General features: G+C 39.8%; 1 protein-coding gene across 1 annotated transcript in view; it reads left to right on the top strand.

Annotated features, from left to right (window-relative positions):
* LOC108717389 (potassium voltage-gated channel subfamily H member 1) overlaps positions 1 to 20614 on the top strand; it is a 191269-nt gene that overhangs the window by 20678 nt on the left and 149977 nt on the right. Inside the window, exons 3-6 of the mRNA XM_041564274.1 lie at positions 3411 to 3534; positions 4194 to 4300; positions 5625 to 5753; positions 10429 to 10547. Of these exons, the coding sequence (XP_041420208.1) occupies positions 3411 to 3534; positions 4194 to 4300; positions 5625 to 5753; positions 10429 to 10547 (479 nt within the window). The remainder of the gene's footprint in view (positions 1 to 3410; positions 3535 to 4193; positions 4301 to 5624; positions 5754 to 10428; positions 10548 to 20614) is intronic.

The raw sequence follows: 20614 nt of genomic DNA, 5'->3' as shown, positions 1-20614 counted from the left end.
CCGTTCCCCAAATCCCTCCTCTTACGTATGTACTCGTATTTTATATAACTTAATTAACCATCTATGCATAGTTTAATCAATAAAGAATTTTCTTTCAAGTATAATGTAACATTTTTTCCTCCAATCTCTAGGATCCTGTGACTGTTGCCAATTGGCTGGTGACACAGCCCTGCAACAGTCACCCCTGAAAAGGGGGGTTTAATTACATACAAATGTATAAAAGTAAGAAATAAAGTTGTCCAGTTCTCCTAAAAACAAGCTGTATATGGACTTGCTCTCATACTGATTGTGTTTTATTGTTGTTTCTGCTTAACTATTGTTTTGTCAACTTTTTAAGGCTTCGATTGATTATCACTTAATCTCAAATCAACTACTTTGCAGTTTTTTATACACAGACATGCAAAGTAAAAGCCTTTTGAGGGGACCAGTGCAAGCACCAAATGCATACATACTCATGGGATTTTGGTCCTTACAGAGTGAGCACTTGCATTTTAATGCCTGGGTACTTAAAGGAGAACTAAACCCTAAAAATGAACATCGCTAATTCCATATTTTTTTATACTGCACTTATTGCACCAGCCTAAAGCTTCAGCTTGTCAATAGCAGCAATGATCCAGGACTTCAAACTTGTCACAGGGGGTCACCATCTTGGAAAGTGTCTGCGACACTCACATGCTCAGTGGGCTCTGAGCAGCTGTTGAGAGGTCATTGCAAATTATCCATCAGAAAATGAGATTGGCCAGTAATATAAGCTGATGCTACAGGGCTGATTATTAAATTCTGATGCTAATTGCACTGGTTTCTGTGCTGCCATGTAGTAATTATCTGTATTAATTACTAATCAGCCTTATACTGTGACATTTCTATTCTATGTGTACTGTACATTGTGAGTGGGTCCCTAAGCTCAGTAAGTGACAGCAGCACAGAGCATGTGCAGTGAATCAGCAGAAAAGAAGATGAGGAGCTACTGGGGCATCTTTGGAGACACAGATCTTTACTGCTAAAGGGCTGTGTTTGCCTTGGGCTGGTACAGAAGCCCAACACATAGGGGGTTATTTATCAAAGTCCGAATTTATCTCAATATTTTCTGAAAAAAACTCAGACCAAATCTGCATTTTTTGGGCTTATTTATTAATACACTTTCCTGAACATTTTGTTTGCGGGAAAAAAATCAGATTTTCACTTTTTTTTCGGATTTTTCATCTGATTTTCAAGTTTTTTTCAGGTTTTTCATCTGATTTTTAAGATTCGGATTTTTCACCTGAGATGCCGGATTTTCCCTTCCTCAGGGTTTAATAAATTCCGAAAAATTTGTGATTTTTAGTCCAATTTTATAAAAAAAAAAAAAAATCACTATTTTTTTTGTGATTTTTGCATTCGGAGTTTAGTAAATAACTCCCTTAATATACAACATTTATGACCTACTTCTTTAGTTTAGCTAATGTCCCCTCATTCAGGTAAACTCCAGCCACATTTTTAAACCAGACAACATGCTGCAGCCTTGAAAGGAGGTTTTTCTTGCAATGGAATTGTGCACCAGCGCCTCTCTAATTCTGAAATGCTCTTCTGTCCAACACAAAAAGTTAATTTCCAGAAAGGCTTCTCACCTAATGTCTGGGATCAGATTAAATTCACTTAGTTGATGAGCTCCCAGTTCTAAAGCTAATATTTCAGCTTCTGCACGGTGTAGTCACTTGATAATCTCAGCGCGCATTTAACAGGCTTTGTCATTGTAGCACCTTAATCCTTTAAGAAGTTTTTATGCTGTTAAACAAGAGACATGTGTTGAGGGACAATGTTCTTACCTTTGTGGACAAGTACCTTAATCCATATGTGAGTTTTATTTGTCCCAGTGTAACTGGTTTCTCATATGGCAAAGGTTTTCAAACATTCTGGTTTCAATCATTCTATGATGTTACCCTACAGACCAGACAGTTGCCATATTTAGCAAGTTATTTGATTTGTTCAGGGTAGGAAAATTTCAGGTGTTTTCTATATTTATTGCGTGGGATCAAGTGGTGCAGAATAACATTCCAACCCATAATCCTTTCCTGCAGATAATTTTCTTCTTCTTCGCAGCTGCTGTGTAGAGCATTAATCATTTTTTTGAATGTCTCACAGATCCATTATGGCTGCAGCATATTGTACACACACATACCGATAGAATTGTATGAAATTGTTTCATATAATTAATAGTACACACAGGTTGCCCAGACCATGTACAGGTATGGGGCATATTATCCCGAATTCTCAGGACCTGGGGATTTCCAGATAAACGGGTCTTATTTATTAAAGTCAGAATGCCAAAAAGTTGAACTATTTTTAGTGAAAAAAAGTATATATTTTTTTTAATTTATTATACCCCGAGGATGGAAAAAGTCAGAATCCGAAAATCCAGCATCTCAGACCTGCTGAGGTTGTATATAAGTCAATGGGAGAGGTCGCTATCCTATTTGGAAGTTTCTGTGCTCTGCGCTGGAATTAGCCGAAAATACAACTATTTTGGACTTTTCAGGCAAAAATCCAATAAATTTGGAGTTTTTGGGCTTTTCGTTTGTCCCTGATATGATTAAATCATTCTTTTTTAATAATAAATGAGAACCCATGAATTCTAGTTTGTCAGACTTTATTAAAATTGGATTTTGATAAATATGCCCTAAGATTATTAGAAATTCATGTAGACATAAAATAAGCCCAATTAGTTGGTTTGGCTTCTAATAAGGATTAATTGTATCTTAGTCTTTATCATGTACAAGGTACTGTTTTATTATTACAGAGAAGCAGGAAATCTTTTTTATAATTTTTAATTATTTGGATAAAATGGAATCTATGGGAGACAGCCTTACCATAATTTGGCACTTTCTGAATTATGCGTTTCCAGATAAAGGATCTCATACCTGTACCACTGTTATTAGGCAGTTTGTGAACATGTTGGAAATTGTACTTCCTGTTCCAGTTATTCCAACAGCTGACTGAATGAACAGAAAAATAAGTGGCTGTATCTTGTTGAAAAGCCTATAATATTGTGTCTTCTTGCATTTCATAATTTACCTATTTTCATATCTTCCATGATACACTGACCCTAATGCATAGTTTAAGCAGCTGAGAGGACCTCAAACAGGAAAGTCCAACCCACAGTAGCAAACTGTCGGCAGCTACATTTAGGAGGTCCAAACACACTCCAACAGTAGGCCAAAGATGGAAACATCTCTTTATTTTGCCTTACTTTAAAATATAAACTTTACAATCGTCAGATTCACTTTTAGGAAGCCAAAGGGTGACCTTCTTATTTTTCACCATAGAACATGACAGTTTACATCAATGACAGCTCTAGTTTTAAGGGTGCTATCAATGCTTATTGCAACATGAAGCCAGCAAATAATTTTTTTTATATATTTTGTTTTGAACAGATACTAATTTTGTTTTGGGTAATGCCCAGATAGTGGATTGGCCCATTGTCTACAGCAATGATGGATTCTGCAAGCTCTCTGGATATCATCGAGCAGAAGTTATGCAAAAAAGCAGCACTTGCAGGTATTCTAGAATGTTCCTCAACTCATACATATTTTTAAGGGTTTCGTTTGAACCAAAGGTATGAACCTTCTGTTTTGATTGCTCATTTCTCTTAATTCCTGCCATTATGATATTTAGTAGGTTCTATGAATTGATATCATCGTAAAATTATATCATTTTGCTCTATTCTTATATGTTTTTAGAATTAAAAATATACGTTTGCGCCCTCTCAAATGGCCAATGTGCAGGTTGATTACTGACTGATAGCAACAATGGGCAGTTGTCATCACTGACCCTTTGGCACAGTGTTTGTCAAACCTTTTCAGGTCAAAACCCTCTTGAAGATCCAACCTTTGGTCAAGGCTCCCCTTAGCAGTGCATTTATCATTTAGAAAACCTCAAATCTTAGCCTAACTGATCATCAAGCAGGGCTCTTCTAGAAGAGCAAATTACTGACCTTCAGGTTGAGCCCTTCTGCAACAGCTTCAAGCCCCGTCAATTTGGGAATCTATGGTCTAGCAGGTAGGACTGTTCCACCAACTCCACCTGGTACCAAAACAAGGTGAGTCTTTGCAGAGGGTTCAGTTCTCTAATTCTTTTACTGAGATAACTGATAACTGTAAAGGCAGGACACATCAACACACAGTAAGACAAGCTTATATTTTTCTGTTTTCTTCCAGTTTTATGTATGGGGAGCTGACGGACAAAGAAACCATCGATAAAGTTCGACAGACATTTGAGAACTACGAAATGAATTCCTTTGAGATTTTAATGTACAAGAAGAACAGTTAAGTACTTATCGTCATTAATGTTGAATGGGTTGTTGCTTTTCTTGTTCCGTTCGATGGGTAAACAGGACATAATGACATTGTTTCGCTGAGTTTTCTTTTTCAGCAGTTTTTGTTTGACTGGTCACTTGCCAAATCACTTCTGCTCATTAGTTTCCAGTGGTAGAGAGGCTTTTTTGTTGCCAATCTTTTTACATCCAAATAAACACAGAGAAGCAATGAATGTGTGCTGCCGGGAGAAGCAATGAATGTGTGCTGTTGGCTTTCAATTCATTCTCTCCATAAAGATTTTCTATGCATATGGCTCTGTTGCTGAGATACCTAGAAGACCTACGATGTTATTATAAAAATGATTTAGGTTTATAATGGTACTACTTGCTGGTTGCGTTTATTCTTTCCTGTCCTTATTTAGAATAAAGAAACAAATGATTTTACACAAGTGTCTGAACCTCATAAAGCAATCAGTGTAGCTTTTATGCTGCACCCCTTGAAGGAAGTGCACTTTTCTCCGCTTTCAGGGGGTCTATATATTACACTAATTTTAAAAATATCTATAGCATACCCAGATTTAATTCAAATGACAATTTAATTACAAGGTACCACTTGGCACATCACTATATGCTGTATGTTCTAAGACTACCATGCTACAATGTAAACTATGTAGTGTCCAGAGAACCCAGAATTTATGGGTTATTTATGGTGTCTGAAAAAATGTTATTTATTGGGTTTAATCCTGTGAACTTAAATAAGGTGACTGACACTTTGGCATCTAATAAGCATCTAAAGTCATCTAAAAACCAATGGAGGGGTAAATCGCAGAACTCCAACCCAGTTTATCTGGCAACGATAAGGGGAACTGCAATGAGGGACCTTTGTATATATCAAACATTTTAAGTTTACCAAATATCAATGGTATAGTAGCATCAACAGCATTATCCCTGTGTTTTTTAGGTTGAGAATCACTTTCCCTGTAACTAAGATTGCTAGAACATTTTATATGAAAAGCAATTTTATAGCTATAAGAATACAATGAAAATACTGTTTCCTATAAACTCATAAACTGTGACTTTAATTCAGATGATCCAGCACTGCTAGTCTTTAGACTGACTTCTGCTAAAATAATCCATCTTTGTTTTGGGGGTCCCTTTTATGTAGCCTTTATTAAAAAAAAAGTGGACTCTTTCATAAAAGCATAATGTCCAGATATGGTAGAACCAGTGTTGTGTTGGCCTGTGCATCACAAGTGTCCACTGTTAAAGAGCAGGTATGTTCACTCAAGTCTCACTTTCCATCACTTCATAATGGATTAATTTCTCTTTCCAGGGACGCCTGTATGGTTTTTTGTAAAGATTGCTCCCATCCACAATGAACAGGACAAAGTTGTGTTGTTTCTTTGCACTTTTAGTGATATCACAGCCTTTAAACAGCCCATTGAGGACGATTCAACAAAGGGTAAGTGCTGGGGGTTGTGACATGACATAAATGTTCTTATTGCTTTTCCTACATTGAAATGTGCTGTTATATGTCATAAATGTTATCAATCCATTAAAAATGAAACAGGCATTGATTTAATGAGGTTCTTAATGATAAGCTTATGTCTGTCAATTACTGGATTTCTAAATCAGAAACCAAAATCAGAGATTGATGCCTTCATCCGTAAACTGCTAAGCCATTCATCTCTATGATCTTTTTAACTGTCCATTTTAAGTTGTAAATCAGATGTCGGCTTCTGTTCTTTCGGCTAAAATAAAGGAAAGGCTAAGAGACAGATGTATCATTTCATCAATGGGAATCCCAAGTTTTTATAAAGGTTGCTGAAGATTTTGACTCTCTCCATCATTGGCTTCTCCTGCCTCTTATTTCATCCCAATAGAGTATTTATAGTAGATAATCATCCTTTAAGAAGTCATCATTACATTAGCCATTGTAAAGGGTGCCCTTCAGCACTTCTTAACTTGTGTGTTTAAACAAAACACTGAATCCCAGTTAACTACATTATATCTTAAAAAAGATATTGATTCATAAAATACAGTCCTTTTAAACCCATATATAGGCAACCCGAACCATCTGCAGGGCTGCAGCATATTGAGCCTAAACTGGGCGCAAATAAAATCCTCCATAATGTGAAGATAGATCAGATAGTCCCAATGATGAATCGCCATGGATCACTTGGAGATTGTTGGAAAGGCATGTAACAATTGTAATCAGATCAATGTAGCCATTCTTGAACCAGATCGATGTGATGAAATCATCTGCACCATTAATTCTTTCCCTTGACATGAAAGAAGACATTGACCAACATAAAGGGGGTTATTTATCAAGGTCCGAATTTAACTCAATATCGGCTGCTACAAACTCCGATCTAAGCCGACTCAGGTTTTTAATGCTTATTTATTATTACATTTTCTCGAAAATTACCTTTGCGGGAAAAGCTCAGATTTTCACGATTTTTTTGTGAATTTTCCCCGAAAACTCAGAAATTTCCTGAAACCTCCGACACAAGCAAAAATCAATGGGACTGTTCCCATTGACTTTTATGCAACCTCGACAGGTTTGAGATGCCGTGTTTTTATATCCGGGATTTTGATTTTTAGCCCTCTGGGTTGAATAAATTCGAAACATTTGTTTAAATGCCTATTATATAACACAAAAATCACTAATTACGGATTTCTGGGATTTTCGGGTATTCTGAGTTTAGTAAATAAGCCCCAATGTGTACACTACATGGCCCATGATTTACAACCAAAGGTCCTCAGGGGTCTTATAGGATGAATTATACACAGAGTTGCTGAGATAGAGAAGAGAAAGGCAAAGCAGCACAGATCTTTCCGCCCTTTTAGGATTCCAGGAGTTACAATACTATAGGGGTTACAATATTATATTTCATGAGCGAGCTGCTCATGAAATTGTCATGGCAACTTTGTGTTGCAAATGCCATATATCCTGGAGTGGAAGAATTATATCAACCATGGATGGACTGCAGCCCTCCCTTTCTCTCTACAGCCCAAGATTTTGAGTTGTAACTCAAGTTCTGCAGGTTGAACAAGCTTTCATTGTATAAATTGTAATGGCCAAATAATAGCAGGTTAAATAAGCAAAGAATCATAATTTGTGATTTATTTGGCCTCTTTTACATGTGACACAAGTATGTTTCCAAACGCAAATATCATTTTAATACAACAAGTCTGTCTTCTTCCAATCTGTGACATGGACTCCATTTATAAATGTATAAATCCATTTTTTAAAACCTTTTCTCTGTCGTCCCTAATGAGACTCTGAGAGAGAGGTGCTCAGCGAGAGAGGATTTGGAGAGCAATTCTTCTTTATTTTGTTTGCTGCGCGTGATGCTTACGCTGTTCTAAAAAAAGACATGTCGTCTCTAATGGAGTTAATCAAATCCAGGTTTATTTTAGAGAGATAATTGCATGTTACAGACGACCAGTTAAAGCGCTCTGTCTGCGGGAGAATTCATCTACTTTGTTAAAGGAAAAAAAAATCACAGATCTGAGAAAGGATGAAACTGAGATTGCTGCATTATCCCATTATTTTAAGTAGATCTGAAACAGAATCGGTATTAAAAAAGCAGAGAATGGCTGGGGGGCCGGGGGAAAGGTCAGGGTTGTAATTGAATGGAAATCTTTTTCTCATTTAATAAATTTTCCTGGTCTGGTGCAAAATGTAATTTCTTTACAATATTGTCTAGGAGACATGGACAGTGAGAACTAGAAGAAATGCAGAGATTAAAAAAAATTCAATATTCTAATGGCAGAGGTTCCCCATAGAAAAGTAGTGTTTTCTAAGAATATTTTTTCAACAAATAATAATAATAAAAATAATGTATTAAAGAATTAATTAACCTCAATATATTTTTTTTAAAAAATTGATCTGCCACATAATATATTTCTATCCTGTACCTGTAGAAATCTTTCCTAGGAAGGAGAAGTTCTAGTTTTGTAATGCAAAATATGTGTTATGAGCCATCTTGCATCTTTCCAACCAAAACTCCACCCGCCCACCCAGTTATATTCAATATTTTATATAATCAATATTTATTTAAGACTTTATCATTCTGGAGTTCAACTCAACTACTAAAAAGAATTGCAATTAAACTTGATCGAGATTTTATCATAAAAACAAAAAAAAAACAATTTTGGTACCTAAAACCTGCCGCGATGTTATAGAAGTCAACGAGATGTGTAGCTTCAGCATTTTCCATAACTGTTTTCTTTTTCAGTGACTATGGGGCAGATTTATCAAGTGTTGGATTGAAAATTCAGATTTTCAATTTTTTTTATGGTCAAAACTGTCAAATTCAACTAGGGAGTTATCCAAATTCGATTCAAGTTTTTTTTAAAAAAATCCGAATTTAGAGATTTATCATACTGTGGTCCCTTAAGAATTTGAATCAGACTATTCGCCACCTAAAACCTGCTGAATTTCTGTTTAAGTCAATGGAAGAGGTGCAGGGATCAATTTGGAGATGTTTGCAGCCTTTCTAACATTTAAGTTTTTTTGGAGAAAAATAAAGAATAGGTTTTAATCAAATTTGAATTGAATGAGAATTTTCGGGTTGTTTAAATTCGAGTATAAAAAAAAATTTGTTTTTAATAATAAATCCGACAGTTGAATTTCGAATTTATGGGAGTTTTAAATAACTCACATGAATTTGAAAATCGACCCTTGATAAATGTGCCTCCCCATATGATTGCAGCAAAAAATCACAGACGCATTGTCAAAATTTTGTTTTCCACAATTTTTTTCTGCATCATTTAAGAAACATAGCTTAAAAAAATAAATTGTGTTTAGTTTAGATAACTTGCAGCTGCAAATAGCACCCAGATTGTTTTGTCTACTACAAGGTTTAAAATGAAAGCAAAGACTTATCTCCAATTTTAGAAAATGGATCATTAAGGGGGTTATTTATCAAAGGTTGAATTTCGAATTGATGTGAATTTGTTTAAATATAAATTTGAATGTATTCGAAGGGGTGGTTATTTATGAAAATTTGAATGTCTAAAATTCGATCTAATGGGAACGACACAAAATTTTGTTTCATATTTGAATAGAATAGGAACGAAAAGCAAATCGAATTTGTCGGAAAGACTATTAACATCTTCAAATGGGTCAACAGAGCTCTGCCATTGACTTGTATATTCATTCTGCAGGTTTTAAGTGGCGAATATTCGAATTGGAACTGTTTCCATAGTCAAGTGGTGATAAATCTCACTTTGGAATTTACAATCGAATATTTGCTTTTAAATTTGAATTTGTGAGTTTTGACACAAAAAAATTCAACAATTTCGAATTTGAATTTACCATTCGAACCTTAATAAATCTGCCCTTATGTGTAAATGTTTTCTTTTGGTCTTTCGTTTTCTGGTTAATGGGCCCCTTGATTTATTTTTTTTGGATGAAGATCAGTTTCAGTTCAAAGAGCAACGGAAAGATTTAAGGTTGCACCGAAATAACTAATGTTTATATACATAGCATCTTGCAAGTACAGACATATAGGATCTTTTATATGGAATACATGGGATCTTTCCATAATTTGGATCTCTATACCATGAATCTTCTAAAATTAATTTAACCATTAAATAAACCCAACCATATGAAATCATACTGCTTAGTTACCATCAAATACAAGCAACTGTTTTATTATTACAGCGAAAAAGGAAATCATTTTTAAAAATTTTAATTATTTGTTTAAAAAGGATTTTTTGGAAGATGGCCTTTCTGTAATTCATATCTCTCTGGCTAATACAGTAGCTTACCAGATAAGGGTTATTGTACATACAATTTTGAGGGTATTATAGATAAGATTAACTGGGGTAATATATGCACAGAGGCAAAGTTTGATGCTGATCTAATAAAACAACCAATCAAGGAGTAGCATTCACTGGTCAGTTGTTTGAAAGCCAACATCTGATTGGTTGCTTTACTAAAATTGTGACAAGCTTTTGACCTGTGATGTTTTAGGCTGCCTTGTACCCTTGCAATGTTATTTTTCCCTTCAATCTCATACAATATTGTTATCAGGTTTTGTCACCAAAAATATAAAGCAAATGTTAAATTCTTGTGTCCTGAACAGGCATTGACATCAACAATCCTCTTTTTTTTGTTTTTCAAGGCTGGGGGAAACTTGCACGCCTAACAAGAGCCCTTACAAGCAGCAGGGGAGTCCTGCAACAGCTTGCTCCCACCGTACACAAAGGAGAGAATGTCCTTAAACACTCGCGGCTGGCTGAGGTACAGTAATTCTCAACCCAAGGTCCAGCTCAACCTGAAACATAGTGTACCACCCCTTTAATGCACCAATATGGATCACACAATGTGGTCTGCTAAACTCAATAATATTGATTATACTATAGAACAACAATCAGATGTTTGCTTTGATTATTCTGACAACATTAAACCAGTAAAAGCTAACTGATGATTGATTGCTATTGGCTGGGCAAACTTTGACCATGTCCCTCCTGACCCTAATTTGCATATGCAAATTAAGGCCAGGAGTGGCCAAAGAACATTTTTTTTACTTCCTTGTTTGTGTGATGAAAGGTTACGTGATTTTAAGGATGTGGATTCATTTATGCCAGATACATGGATTTGGGGGTTTGTGTGCCATGGGAGTAATATGAAATACATACTATAATAGTCAAAGAGAATGGGGTGGTGGAACTTTTAGTTCAGTTACAACGACATCTGGAAAGCTTCAGGGTGGACATCTTTTATTCATGTACCGAAGATAACAATGGTTCCATGAAATAATATGTTCTTTTCACCATCTTCAATGACTGAGCCCCCTGGGAAAGTGGCGCTTTCATTTTTTTTTATTGTCATCTCCTCTAAGATGTTCCACGACCTCTATTTTCTTTCCTAAACCCAGAGTCGATGGAACAGCCAGAGCTGCCACAGCCTGGTTCCGCTGTGCTGGGAGTTAATATTCCTCCTCTCACTTCCCTTGTTTAACCGAGTGACTACAAAGCATTTGTATTCAAGGATGCACCCTTCTCAACCACAGTTGGACGAGCAATTGCTGAGATAAAAGCATGTCTGTAAAGTGCTCACCTTATTGAAGATCTCAATGAGTCGTGTAGATGTTGCAAGGATACGCGACTTAACAGCAGAAACAACAGGCAGTATAATTGATTACTCCAATTTTTTTTCATGGGATTTGTCAGCCTTTGTGATTCAGTACCTGCACCCTTTTTATTACTGAGGCAAATCCTTACCCTGTATTCTCCTCTCATTGCATTCCCAGACTACCTGGGAGTTGTAGTAGAACGACAGCTTATAGCTGCAGAGGGGACAGACCCCCCTCATTTATATAAAGTACATTTATATAAACACATAGGAGGGGAAGCTTTATAACTTGTCCGCTTCAGAAGAGACAAGATAGTAGATTGCTGAAACTAATGTTGGTTGGGGCAGTTCTGATATTAGGCTCTTATACTAATCACAAGTAGAGATGTCGCGAACTGTTCGCCGGCGAACTTGTTCGCGCGAACATCGGGTGTTCGCGCTCGCCGGAAGTTCGCAAACGTCGCGCGACGTTCGCCATTTTGGGTTCGCCATTGTTGGCGCTTTTTTTTGCCCTCTCACCCCAGACCAGCAGGTACATGGCAGCCAATCAGGAAGCTCTCCCCTGGACCACTCCCCTTCCCTATAAAAACCGAAGCCCTGCAGCGTTTTTTCACTCTGCCTGTGTGTGCTGAAGAGATAGTGTAGGGAGAGAGCTGCTGCCTGTTAGTGATTTCAGGGACAGTTGAAAGTTTGCTGGCTAGTAATCGTTTTGATACTGCTCTGTTATTGGAGGGACAGAAGTCTGCAGGGGTTTGAGGGACATTTAAGCTTAGGTAGCTTTGCTGGCTAGTAATCTACCTTCTACTGCAGTGCTCTGTATGTAGCTGCAGTGGGCAGCTGTCCTGCTTCTGATCTCATCTGCTGACTGCTGCAATAACAGTAGTCCTTGTAAGGACTGCTTTTATTTATTTTTTTGTTGTTTTACTACTACTACTACTACTACTACTACTACTACTACTATAAGAGCCCAGTGCTATTAGTCTAGCAGTGTTGGGGAGTGGGACTGGTGTGCTAATCTGCTGCTCCTAGTAGTTCAGCAGCACCAACTTTAATTTTTTTTTTTTAATATTCATTTTTTTTTTATTTTACTTTTTTTTATTTTACTACCGCTGTAGTAGTGTATAAGTTGACCTTTTAGGCATTATTTGCCCTGTAGGCATTATTTGCACACTGTTTTCTTCAACCCGCCATCGAGCTGTGTGACCTTGTTCCCATTCTGTCTAAATATCCATAATATTACCGTCTCCAGAAAAAACACCGGAGTCACTTTTTTCAAGCAGCATTCATATATTTTACGTAATCCGTATCCACCGCTGTAGTAGTGTATACGTTGGCCTTGTAGGCATTATTTGCACACTGTTTTCTTCAACCCGCCATCGAGCTGTGTGACCTTGTTCCCATTCTGTCTAAATATCCATAATATTACCGTCTCCAGAAAAAACACCGGAGTCACTTTTTTCAAGCAGCATTCATATATTTTACGTAATCCGTATCCACCGCTGTAGTAGTGTATACGTTGGCCTTGTAGGCATTATTTGCACACTGTTTTCTTCAACCCGCCATCGAGCTGTGTGACCTTGTTCCCATTCTGTCTAAATATCCATAATATTACCGTCTCCAGAAAAAACACCGGAGTCACTTTTTTCAAGCAGCATTCATATATTTTACGTAATCCGTATCCACCGCTGTAGTAGTGTATACGTTGGCCTTGTAGGCATTATTTGCACACTGTTTTCTTCAACCCGCCATCGAGCTGTGTGACCTTGTTCCCATTCTGTCTAAATATCCATAATATTACCGTCTCCAGAAAAAACACCGGAGTCACTTTTTTCAAGCAGCATTCATATATTTTACGTAATCCGTATCCACCGCTGTAGTAGTGTATACGTTGGCCTTGTAGGCATTATTTGCACACTGTTTTCTTCAACCCGCCATCGAGCTGTGTGACCTTGTTCCCATTCTGTCTAAATATCCATAATATTACCGTCTCCAGAAAAACACCGGAGTCACTTTTTTCAAGCAGCATTCATATATTTTACGTAATCCGTATCCACCGCTGTAGTAGTGTATACGTTGGCCTTGTAGGCATTATTTGCACACTGTTTTCTTCAACCCGCCATCGAGCTGTGTGACCTTGTTCCCATTCTGTCTAAATATCCATAATATTACCGTCTCCAGAAAAAACACCGGAGTCACTTTTTCAAGCAGCATTCATATATTTTACGTAATCCGTATCCACCGCTGTAGTAGTGTATACGTTGGCCTTGTAGGCATTATTTGCACACTGTTTTCTTCAACCCGCCATCGAGCTGTGTGACCTTGTTCCCATTCTGTCTAAATATCCATAATATTACCGTCTCCAGAAAAAACACCGGAGTCACTTTTTTCAAGCAGCATTCATATATTTTACGTAATCCGTATCCACCGCTGTAGTAGTGTATACGTTGGCCTTGTAGGCATTATTTGCACACTGTTTTCTTCAACCCGCCATCGAGCTGTGTGACCTTGTTCCCATTCTGTCTAAATATCCATAATATTACCGTCTCCAGAAAAAACACCGGAGTCACTTTTTTCAAGCAGCATTCATATATTTTACGTAATCCGTATCCACCGCTGTAGTAGTGTATACGTTGGCCTTGTAGGCATTATTTGCACACTGTTTTCTTCAACCCGCCATCGAGCTGTGTGACCTTGTTCCCATTCTGTCTAAATATCCATAATATTACCGTCTCCAGAAAAACACCGGAGTCACTTTTTTCAAGCAGCATTCATATATTTTACGTAATCCGTATCCACCGCTGTAGTAGTGTATACGTTGACCTTGTAGGCATTATTTGCACAGTGTTTTCTTCAACCCGCCATCGAGCTGTGTGAGCTTGTTCACATTTTGTCTAAATATTGATAATATTATCGTCTCTAGAAAAACCACTTGAGTTACTTTTTTTCAAGCAGCATTCATATATTTTACGTAATCCGTATCCACCGCTGTAGTAGTGTATACGTTGACCTTGTAGGCATTATTTGCACACTGTTTTCTTCAACCCGCCATCGAGCTGTGTGAGCTTGTTCACATTTTGTCTAAATATTGATAATATTATCGTCTCTAGAAAACCACTTGAGTTACTTTTTTTCAAGCAGCATTCATATATTTTACGTAATCCGTATCCACCGCTGTAGTAGTGTATACGTTGACCTTGTAGGCATTATTTGCACACTGTTTTCTTCAACCCGCCATCGAGCTGTGTGAGCTTGTTCACATTTTGTCTAAATATTGATAATATTATCGTCTCTAGAAAAACCACTTGAGTTACTTTTTTTCAAGCAGCATTCATATATTTTACGTAATCCGTATCCACCGCTGTAGTAGTGTATACGTTGACCTTGTAGGCATTATTTGCACACTGTTTTCTTCAACCCGCCATCGAGCTGTGTGAGCTTGTTCACATTTTGTCTAAATATTGATAATATTATCGTCTCTAGAAAAACCACTTGAGTTACTTTTTTTCAAGCAGCATTCATATATTTTACGTAATCCGTATCCACCGCTGTAGTAGTGTATACGTTGACTTTGTAGGCATTATTTGCACAGTGTTTTCTTCAACCCGCCATCTAGCTGTGTGTATTATCGTTTCCAGAAAAACCAACTGAGTTTTTGTTGTTGTTGTTGTTTTTTTAAAAATAATGCCAGGCAAAGGCAGGCCGCCACGCAGAGGCCGTGCTAGGGGCCGTGCTGCTATGCAATCCTGTGGCCCTAGCAAATTTCCCAGTTTTAAAAAGCCAATGACCCTGAACTCCCAAAATGCTGAAGAGGTAGTTGACTGGCTTACACAGCACACCCCATCCTCTACCGTTTCTAACTTTACCACAACATCCTCCTCATCCTCCACTGCTATGGCCACCCCACGTAACACTTCCTCCACCACCGGTGCCCCTTCTTCACTGGGGTCAGAGGAGTTATTTTCCAATGAGTTTCTTGAACTGAGTAATGCGCAACCATTATTGCCAGAAGAAGATGAAGGAGATGAGGACCTTACACCAGATTTAATTCTGGCAGAGAACACGATAGAGATGGACATAATGAGTGATGAGGAGGAGGTCCCCGCTGCTGCTTCCTTCTGTGATGTGTCAGAAGAAATTGATGCATCTGAGGAGAATGATGATGAGGAGATTGATGTTTTGTGGGTGCCTAGTAGAAGAGAGCAAGAGGAGGGTAGTTCAGATGGAGAGACGGAGAGTCAGAGAGGCAGTAGGAGAATAAGACTTAGAAGAAGCAGGGAGGACAGCCCGCAGGGATCAGCAGGGCAACAACATGTATCGGCACCTGTGTTCAGCCGGCCAACGCACCCGCCATTGCCGCCAATACCGCCAACTTCGCCAACTTCTACTGTTACCGCCAGATCGCACACTTCCAAAAAGTCAGCAGTGTGGGATTTTTTTAATGTGTGTGCCTCTGACAAAAGCATTGTAATTTGCAATGAGTGCAGTCAGAAACTGAGCCTTGGTAAGCCCAACAGCCACATAGGTACAACTTCTATGCGAAGGCACATGAGCGGCAAGCACAAAGCACTTTGGGAGCAACACCTCAAAGGCAACAGGCAAACTAAAAGCCACACTCCTTCTGGTCCAGCATCTTACTGCTCTACCTCTGCTCTCCTTGACCCGTCTGAACCACCCTCCACTCCGCCTTCCACCTTGACCACCTGTTCCCATTCCCAGTCATCTGCCACCAGCCAAGTTTCTGTGAAGGCCATGTTTGAGCGTAAGAAGCCAATGTCTGACTGTCACCCCCTTGCCCGGCGTCTGACAGCTGGCTTGTCTGCACTCTTAGCCCGCCAGCTTTTACCATACCAGCTGGTGGACTCCGAGGCCTTCCGCAAATTTGTAGCAATTGGGACACCGCAGTGGAAGGTACCCAGCCGCAATTTTTTTTCTAAAAAGGGAATACCACACCTGTACCAACATGTGCAGAGCCAAGTTACCGGCATCTCTGTCACTTAGTGTTGGGCCAAAGGTCCATATGACTACTGACGCATGGTCCTCCAAGCATGGTCAGGGCAGGTATGTCACCTACACTGCCCACTGGGTGAACTTGGTAATGGCTGGGAAGCAGGGAATGGGTAGCTCAACAACAACAGTGGAGTTGGTGTCACCGCCACGGATTGCACGCGGTTCTGCCACCACCTCTACTCCTCCATCGCTCTCTACCTCGTCTTCTTCTTCTTCTTACTCTGCTGCTGGGTCCTCCTTCTCCTCCTCCACACCTGTGCACCCCCAGCTCCCCCTAGGCTATTCGACGTGCCAGGTACGCCGTTGTCACGCTGTCTTGGGGATGACGTGCCTGGAAAGCAAAAACCATACCGGATCTGTACTCCTGTCATCTCTGCAGTCACAGGCCGATCGGTGGCTGACCCCACACCAACTGCAGATCGGAAAAGTGGTGTGTGACAATGGAAGCAATCTGTTGGCAGCGTTGAGACTAGGCAATTTAACACATGTGCCCTGCATGGCACATGTGTTAAATTTAATAGTCCAACGTTTTGTCTCCAAGTACCCAGGATTCCAGGACGTTCTCACCCAGTCCAGAAAGGTGTCGGCCCATTTCAGACGTTCCTACACAGCCATGGCACGCCTTGCTGACATTCAGCAGCGCTACAACATGCCAGTCAGGCGTTTGATTTCTGACAGCCAGACTCGCTGGAATTCAACGCTCCTTATGTTGGAACGTCTGCTGCAACAACAAAGGGCCGTCAACGAGTACCTTTTTGAACTGGGTGGTAGGACTGGATCTGCACAGCTGGGGATTTTTTTCCCCCGTTACTGGGTGCTTATGCGCGATGCCTGCAGGCTCATGCGACCTTTTGAAGAGGTGACAAATATGGTCAGTCGCACCGAAGGCACCATCAGCGACCTAATACCCTTCGCTTTCTTCCTGGAGCGTGCCGTGCGACGAGTGACAGATGAGGCTGTAGACCAGCGTGACGAGGAGCTGGAAGCGCACGATTTCTGGTCGGAATCACCAGAACGAACCCAGGCACCTGCTGCAACGCAGGGAGAGGTGCCAGAAGTGGAGTCAGAGGAGGAAGGTGGCTTTGTGGAGGAGGAGGAGGAGGACCAACAGGAGCAGGCTTCCCAGGGGGCTAGTGGTGACCTTTTGGGGACCCCTGGTCTTGTACGTGGCTGGGGGGAGGAGACCGTGGATGATGCAGTCCTTGATAATGAGGAAGCGGAGATGGATAGCTCTGCATCCAACCTTGTGAGAATGGGGTCTTTCATGCTGTCATGCCTGTTGAAGGACCCCCGTATCAAGAGGCTTAAGGAGAAGGACCTGTACTGGGTCGCAACGCTACTAGACCCTCGGTACAAGCATAAAGTGTCAGAAATGTTACCAACATACCACAAGTCCGAAAAGATGCGGCATTTACAAACCAGCCTGCAAAACATGTTGTACAATGCTTTTAAGGGTGATGTCACTTCAGGAACTCATCAACATTCCAGGGGCAGAGGTGCCAGTAATCCTGCCACGAGCACACCTGCAAGGACAAAGCCCTTTGGCCAGTCTGTAACGTCAGACATGCAAATGTTTTTCTGTCCAAGGCAGCGCCACAACCCTTCTGGATCCACCCTCAAAGAACGCCTCGACCGGCAGGTAGCGGACTACCTGGCATTAACTGCAGATATCGACACTCTGAGGAGCGATGAACCCCTGGACTACTGGGTGCGCAGGCTTGATCTGTGGCCAGAGCTGTCACAATTTGCCATGAACCTCTTGTCTTGCCCAGCCTCAAGTGTGCTCTCAGAAAGGACCTTCAGTGCAGCAGGAGGGATTGTAACTGAGAAGAGAACTCGCCTAGGTCACAAAAGTGTCGATTACCTGACCTTTATTAAAATGAATGAGGGGTGGATCTCGGAGGGTTACTGCACGCCGGAAGACTTGTTCTGACTTCTATGCAGCTGTCCTTCTCTTCAAGCCTCATGACTCCACACACAGCTGTCCTTTAGCGTCCTCCTCCTCCCTCCGCCACCGTTACAAACTAGGGTGCAAACCCTACTGGTTTAATTTTTTCTGGCCTCTGTGCTTCAGTGGCTGCAACCAAAAAAACTGGGCAAACAATGTCTACAAGGTCAACGTATGGCAAAAAATGACTATTTTCAGCATTTATATGGCATATTTTTTCTGGCAACTGTGCTTCAGTGGCTGCGTCCAAAAAAATGCATATTTTCTGCATTTATATGGCATAATTTTTCTGGCAACTGTGCTTCAGTGGCTGCGACCAAAAAAATGCATATTTTCTGCATTTATATGGCATAATTTTTCTGGCCTCTGTGCTTCAGTGGCTGCAACCAAAAAAATTTATATTTTCAGCATTTATATGGCATAATTTTTCTGGCCTCTGTGCTTCAGTGGCTGCAACCAAAAAATTTATATTTTCAGCATTTATATGGCATAATTTTTCTGGCAACTGTGCTTCAGTGGCTGCGACCAAAAAAATTACTATTTTCAGCATTTATATGGCATATTTTTTCTGGCCTCTGTGCTTCAGTGGCTGCGGCCAAAAAAACTGGGCAAACAATGCCTACAAGGTCAACGACGTTGACCTTGTAGGCATTGTTTGCCCAGTTTTTTTGGCCGCAGCCACTGAAGCACAGAGGCCAGAAAAAATATGCCATATAAATGCTGAAAATAGTAATTTTTTGCCATACGTTGACTCAACGTATATGGCAAAAAATGACTATTTTCAGCATTTATATGGCATATTTTTTCTGGCAACTGTGCTTCAGTGGCTGCGACCAAAAAAATGCATATTTTCTGCATTTATATGGCATAATTTTTCTGGCCTCTGTGCTTCAGTGGCTGCAACCAAAAAAATTTATATTTTCAGCATTTATATGGCATAATTTTTCTGGCAACTGTGCTTCAGTGGCTGCGACCAAAAAAATGCATATTTTCTGCATTTATATGGCATAATTTTTCTGGCCTCTGTGCTTCAGTGGCTGCAACCAAAAAATTTATATTTTCAGCATTTATATGGCATAATTTTTCTGGCAACTGTGCTTCAGTGGCTGCGTCCAAAAAAACTGGGCAAACAATGTCTACAAGGTCAACGTATGGCGAAAAATTACTATTTTCAGCATTTATATGGCATATTTTTTCTGGCAACTGTGCTTCAGTGGCTGCGTCCAAAAAAACTGGGCAAACAATGCCTACAAGGTCAACGTATGGCAGTTGTTTAAAGAGAACAGTAGATTACTAGCCAGCAAAGCTACCTAAGCTAAAATGTCCCTCAAATCCCTGCAGACTTCTGTCCCTCCAATACAGAGCAGTATCAAGCAGATTACTAGCCAGCAAGCTTACTATCATCTGTCCCTGAAATCACTAACAGCTCTCCCCCTACACTATCTCTTCCAAGCACACACAGGCAGATTTTTCAGATACATTTTTGCCCTTGATCCCCCTCTGGCATGCCACTGTCCAGGTCGTTGCACCCTTTAAACAACTTTAAAATCATTTTTCTGGCCAGAAATGTCTTTTCTAGATGTTAAAGTTCGCCTTCCCATTGAAGTCTATGGGGTTCGCGAACCGTTCGCGAACCGCTCGCATTTTTGCGCAAGTTCGCGAATATGTTCGCGAACTTTTTTTCCGACGTTCGCTACATCCCTAATCACAAGTGCAAGAGCCCTAAGGGGAGCAAAATTGAACCAGTCCATTGAGCACTTAGATGTATTCTGGCAAAAGGAGCAGAAACCACCTCCAGCCATAACCAAGGAATAACTTCATACAGAAGTGACCACTACTGTCTGTCCATTGTAAAAAAAAACTTTGCATTCCATATTAGAGGGTATATTCATTCTTTTTTTGTATGACACAAGGATTTTTAAATGGTCAAGCAACTCCCTGAAGAAACTTCTTCTAATATACAGACAGAATATTATAGCTGTATAAATCCCTATGAAAACTCATCATTTTCTATTTGCAAGGCCCCAGTTATTGTATAAGAATATTTTAATGCATTCCCTGGGGTCAACCATACTTTGTGCAGCGTTTTCAGGCTTCTTGGCTAAAGGAACAGTAACACCAAAAAATTAAAGCGTTTTAAAGGAATAACAATATAATGTACTGTTGCCCTGCACTACTTTAGTTTATATAAACAAACTAATGTGTAGCCTTGGGGGCAGCCAGTCAAGCACATGATACACAGTAGATAACCGATAAGTACTACTATAGTTTATATAAA

The sequence above is a fragment of the Xenopus laevis genome, chromosome 5S, assembly GCF_017654675.1.
Source record: "Xenopus laevis strain J_2021 chromosome 5S, Xenopus_laevis_v10.1, whole genome shotgun sequence".
Classification (NCBI taxonomy): domain Eukaryota; kingdom Metazoa; phylum Chordata; class Amphibia; order Anura; family Pipidae; genus Xenopus; species Xenopus laevis.
This window is presented reverse-complemented; position numbering and strand designations above follow the sequence as displayed.